Source organism: Vanellus vanellus, assembly GCF_965231255.1.
Source record: "Vanellus vanellus genome assembly, chromosome: 1".
In the NCBI taxonomy this organism is placed as follows: domain Eukaryota; kingdom Metazoa; phylum Chordata; class Aves; order Charadriiformes; family Charadriidae; genus Vanellus; species Vanellus vanellus.
In genome coordinates, this window is record NC_138905.1 from 195,875,741 (window position 1) to 195,881,769 (window position 6,029).

Below are 6,029 nucleotides of genomic sequence, written 5' to 3' on the forward strand. Positions count from 1 at the left end.
GTTGGTATTTGGCTTGAAATTTGAATCTATTAAAGGCTGAAATTAATAGCATCCAGAAGTAGAACATATGGCATCCATATATATGGTACTGTATCTGCTTGATGATGTCACGCTACCTCTTAAGGTTTGGGAAATGCACTTTTTAAAGCATTTAGCTATGTTGTGGGCTCAACCTTTCAGACCCGACTGAGACAGAGCAGGTTTAATTTGGTCTGAACATTTATTATCCCTGGTATTTGCAGGCCACATAAAAACTCATGGTTTTCATTAGCTTTGCGTTTCACACACAGCCTAATTTCATTTATTCTTATTTTATGCCCCTGCCAGACCACCGCTCTTGATAAGGAGAGGCAGGTTTTCCGACGAAGACGCAACCAGGATGTGAGGGGACGTTATAAGGCACAGCAAGCTCCACCTGAACTCAACTCCGAATCGGAAGACTATTCACCAAGTTCATCCGAGACTGTTCGCTCACCTAACTCACCCTTTTAATAAAACACTTTTACTCAAAAGTCTTGGCTTTAACCCTTTGAGACCCCGAAAATCCTTCAGACCTGTGTGAAGTGATTACAGCTGATCTATCCAGCAGTAAACGCTGGGATGGTGGAACGCAAAAGGGTGCTCACAGAATCTTTGTAAGAATAATTTCCTAATTGATTGAAATACTTGTTCTCTGTTTAGATTGCAACTTGCTGCTAATACGATGCTCAAAGGGTTAAGGCTATTTTGCTTTTTTATTTAAAGATAGAAGCAGTGAATGTTTTCATCAGTGAAGCTAGGAACTGCAGTATGTAATTTTAGCACATGTTAACCCTCTGAGTAAACGATCAGCTTAAATCTTGACAACCCGCATTAGGGCTTTATTCTGGCTTTTTTGCTTTTATACGCACATATCTTTTATACTACCCTAAAGTTCCTTGCCTGTTTCTGGCCAAAACACTATCAGACGCACTATTGCTTAGGGGTTACAAATGTAGGCTTTAAAAACGAAAATAAAATTAAATAAACAGTATCTTCTACAGCACCTCGTTCTAAACCTGCATCGTACTTCCACAGGGAGTGACTGTTGTTGGAGCGTATTATGCAGGCTAAATGTGAAATTCAGTTTAGGGCAGCCTCATAGTTTACAGAAGATGACGTGATGATGGCCGTAAAAGGTTGCTTCCATATCGTTTGCTGCTAATGACAATGCAGAGTCTTGAGAAATGGCTTGAGGACACGTTCTGTCGTGTAATGGTATGTAATGATCCAGTTGAGAAGTTCCTGGTCCCTTTGCCTCGCATTCAGCGAAGTACAGGCATCCTCTCAGCATGACCTGGTTATTCCGGGAGAGACGTTTTTAAAGATTAACATTGATGAGAATTACCCTTAAAATAGCTAGAGTACTTCTAAATCGGGGAAAATACAAGTCGTCTAACGTACGTGTAAAGCCTAAATTGAATTAGCAAAAGTTTTGTCTTAGAATGGAGAAACTAAAAATTATTCACCATTTCTATTTGTAATATTTAATAAAATGGGCGTTTACACAGAGTATACATATTTCTGGTTTGTTAAAACCTCAACACAGCATTATAACATTTTATTTAACTGTTATCGTAAAGTTGGCTTCCACAGAAATATTACACTTTGTAGACTTTTGCTTCAGATATGATAATTTGAAAGAAAAATTATTATAAAATCACTCAGATTTTCACTTGAATGAAAAATGCAACTTCCAAAATCCTGATCTAAAGTAAAAAACAGCACTATGAAATTTATACTTTCTGTTACTGCTCATATAAAATTGAAGTTTTCCCCTCTAAAGTTAAAATGTTTTCCCAGTGTTTTTGGAAAGTCGCATAAATGCCGTTTCCTCTTTCTTTCTCACCGCTCTTTTCCTCTCATTCTTTCTCTTTCTTTCATGTCATACAGCCCGAAATATCAATATGCTGCCCAAAAAGATACGCAGACTTTTCTGATCTCTCTGGGAAGCACAAATAAGTTTTGGAGGAACAGGGCAAGTTGCCCACGGTGCCACTTCCATTCTGAGTTGTGTTTGCTCATGGCACTGTCCCGATGAGCAGTTGTGGCAGCGAATGTGTACCTGCAGCTTGTTGGAGTTAGTGTAATGCTCTTTTGCGTTTCTAGTTGGAAGTATCGGTTGAACCGTATTTCAAGAAACGTTGAAATCATTTTTGTTTCTCCATCCTTTGAAATGCATCTTTCATTCTCTCAGTCATGAAAATGTATGTATTAAAAGCTCTGAAGATTTTAAATACAGGGATTTCATCTTACGAGTCTTCACACAAGTGGTACATGTATTTCATACAGAATGCAGTTAATTTCATCCGATGTTAATAATCTAAAAGTGAGACTTTTAGTCTGAACCGGATCTCCAGAATTCCTTGGTAATACAGAGAGATGAGCATTTCCAGGTTCGGTTCATCTCACCAGTCACGGGCACGCATTTCAGGCAGGACTCATGCTTGGATTCACCTATTGCTCTCACTCCATTGACTGTAGAAGGAACTGCTGGTGGAAGCTTACATCAGACACCAAGCTTCAGATTATGAGTTTAGTAGAATGAATCACCCTAAGCATCAGGAAACTCTGAATCTCTGTTCTCTGAATGTGCGTCCACGGACAGAAGGCTTGTGCATGGCCTCGGTTCCTCTGTCTGGAGCCTGGGTAACAACATCTTAACCCAAGTGAAGCAAATAGGTATCTTGTTGGAGAACTCCACTGGGGCAAGTGGTGAAGGGATAAAGGAGCTGCCACACATAAGATCTCAGATTTTAAGTTTTTGGAAAGGGCTGTGTCCATAGCAGATCGTTGACCATGCCCATCCAACCCTAGAGTCATTGCAGAGAGAAGACCCCTGGTAGATAAGGCACAGCCTTTGCCGTTGTGATATTAATGGTTGTAGTTTGATAACATTTGGTTAGGACAGGGATTATTTTTCCATAGGACCAAACCCCCAGACAAGGAAAATCCCCCCTTGCCACTTACCTACATCAATTCAGAGTAGGTCTGGATCTGGCACGAGTTTTTCCAGCATTGCCCTTCCCACATTCTATCACAGCATTCCCTTTTGAAGAGATACAACTCAACCATGTAAATGCAAGACATACATTTGGTAATAAGCAGGTGTCTATTGATACCACATGCTTTCTGACTATTGGGAGAATTTGGCAAAGGCCAATGTTAATTCTTCTTAATTAGAGAGGGGAGTCAGGAGAAAAAAAAATAGATATAAAAATATGCTTCACCTAATGCTTGAGAAATATTATTCAAAAACCCGTCTGGGATTTTCCTATCACCCTTTGCTTTGCTTTGCTTTGGAATACAGGGTTATCATTAAAATAAGATGTTTGGCTCCTTCATCTTACACCATCTTGTACTACTTAAAATGTATGTAAAAATAATCCTAGATCCTGAAATCCCTACTCATCCCCAACATCTTATATGTTTCTGATCTTTCGTTCATGTTTTATGAACATAGCTATAAAAATATTTATTTTAAGTTATTTTTGGATCTGTGAGAGATTGGATTTCAAATTGCTGATAGCCTCCTTTTAGGCTTCAGGGAAAGGTATCTGAATATTTAAACTCTTTTAAAAGTGGTTTTCATGATGGTTTTAAATATATCCATATATCCATATATATTTTTAAATATAACCGTATATATGTATATATATGTATAGTTTCATGGAAATAATAATGATTCGGGCTTGTTTGGCAGCAACTGCCCCTTTTCTTGTCTAACCTCTGAATTCCTGGGGATAAGTGAAGACAGAATACGTGGCCCTAAAAATACTTGAAACACCAGTGAAAAGACGAAATCAAAGATAACAGACTATTTCTAATGTGATAATCTGGGAGAGCACATAGCGCACTGTGGTCATTTGGCTGTAATACATACCAGTCCTCCTGACTTCTTTCTTCGTTTGCCTTTTGAATCATTGCATTGTATTGGTGCTAAATGTGACAACAATATATATATATATATTTTTTTTTTTAATGCTTATTACACGTACAAGGCCAACTGCCGCCCACCGAGCCTATGTAGTTAGCTGAGATGAATGGCAGTCGTGGTAGGCACCGTCTATCAGCAAGGAGATGGAGAGGAGCACTTCCAAAGGGTGATTCAGGTCATCTAATATTTGGTCTCTGGAGATGCCTGTCCGTCTGATCTTTGTATTAACAGGAGAGTAGAACAGGGTCACTTCCAGCTTAATTCCTCTCAATGAAATGTAAGTGGGGGTAACGTGGACTCCAATCTAAGTGCAATATTCTAGTGAGCTTACATGCAGTAAGCAAACTTTGATGTGAAAAGGTAGTACTGGTAGGTGATAGCACAGGAGTAGTAAAACGGTACTGAGTTGGGCGTTGTCTCATCTCCATGTATCCATCTAAGAGTTAAGCATCTAATCTCGGGCAATCATCTAAGCTTCCCTTACAGTTGCTAGAGACTGGCTTCTCTAGTGGATAATTAAAATTCTAGGATGGATGAATCGCTCGATAGATGAGGTGCCTAGCCCAAATGTATTTAGAACGTGATTTATTAAGTCATGACATATAAATTAGTATTTCCATAAGTTAACAATTTTCATAGCATTTATGTACAAAAAAATCCAGAATACTATGGTTCTACTCAGAGGGTTAACAGAAAAGCACTAGGCATGCTGATTACATTGGTGTATCCAAACTGCTTTGCTTTTTTAGCCAGTGTTTGCTGATTTTTTCAGAAAATTCTTGAAAAATTTCAAGTTTGAGATAATTTAAGTGTTGTTGTTTAAGGAATTTCTATAACCAAATTAATCTTATTTTTAGCTTAACTTACCACAGGAATAATATGTATCATTGATGCAGTGTAAGTCTGTAGTTATCAATTTTATTAATTCCACAAGTGATTCCAGAAATCTCTCTTTTTTTAAGTACTTACTATAGAGCTTACAATGGTGGCATAGGTGACTGAGACTGTCTTTCTTATTGGTAAACAAACAATATTGTAATTTCAAGAAAGTCCTAAGAATCAGCTTTTCAGTTTGGTAGTGTACTAGTTAGGGGAAAGCTATCTCATGACATGCATTGTGTAAATCATCTTTGTAGATGAAGATTGTTCATATTAATGAACACATTCTTTTTCCTTGACATTGTAGCAGAAACTGTTTACTTGTTAATGAACAACCAATACATTAATTTGCTTCAGACTGTTAGAGGGGAAAGTGAGATTCCAGTCATTGACAATGTTATTGCTTTACAGTAGCCCTCATCTAATTTAAATGTGGTGCATACTACAATAAGCAAAGCCAAACCTGTGAATAAACTCCTGAAAAAAAAGCCTGGTGGGTCTTTATTCAGTTGGGTGCTCGCGTACAGTAGCGTGCGGCAGCAGGAAGGCTTTCAAGAACTGTCGAAACGAAAGCGATATATCCACAAATAAGAGCTAAATTGCAATCCTTTCCCTATGGGGCATATATGTTTAAAAAGAAGGAAAAAAAAAAAAAGAGAAGAAAAGAAAAGAAAAATTGGCTCAGAGGTTTGCAGGGCTACTATATTACCACAAGGCAAGTACATTAAATCATTGTTATTTGCTAGCCTGGAGTATATGTTAGAAAATGGCATCTTTTTTATTCAGTTTAGATTGTGGGCAGGGAGAGCTTTCCTAATATTATTGCAGCGCCTGCGAGTGCTGCCACGGTTAAGGCTGTGTTACTATTTCCATTATAAACTCTTAGTCTCAAAGGTTTTTAATTTGATCGTAAAAATTTGCTTCAGGCAGAGACTTGGCATACAATTTTTCAGCTCCGAGTGATTCTTTCCCTAAAATATGAGGGAAATCAGCTTGACCTCTTCGACATTTATTTTCTAAGTGTACACAAACATTCCCCCACACAGACACAAAGGCGGTTTTTATGCAGCTCATTTCAGATGTGTTGCATTTTCAAGAGTACCTCGCAGGTCTTAACTACAAAGGTGACAGCTCAGAACTTTTGGGCGTTTTGAAAACCAGGGAGAAAACTCAGTGATCAAGCGCAAAAAATGTT

At 38.1% G+C, this 6,029-nt stretch overlaps 1 protein-coding gene across 2 annotated transcripts in view; it reads left to right on the plus strand.

Moving 5' to 3' along the window:
- The window catches only part of DCLK1 (doublecortin like kinase 1), a gene marked incomplete at both ends in the record, with an annotated part of 253,514 nt that extends 253,022 nt beyond the window's left edge, over positions 1-492 (plus strand). The window contains one exon of one of the 2 annotated variants that reach the window (XM_082485224.1): positions 328-492. In XM_082485224.1, the coding sequence (XP_082341350.1) occupies positions 328-492 (165 nt within the window). The remainder of the gene's footprint in view (positions 1-327) is intronic. The other variant, XM_082485225.1, reaches the window with a different exon arrangement.
- Positions 493-6,029: the final 5,537 nt, after the last annotated feature.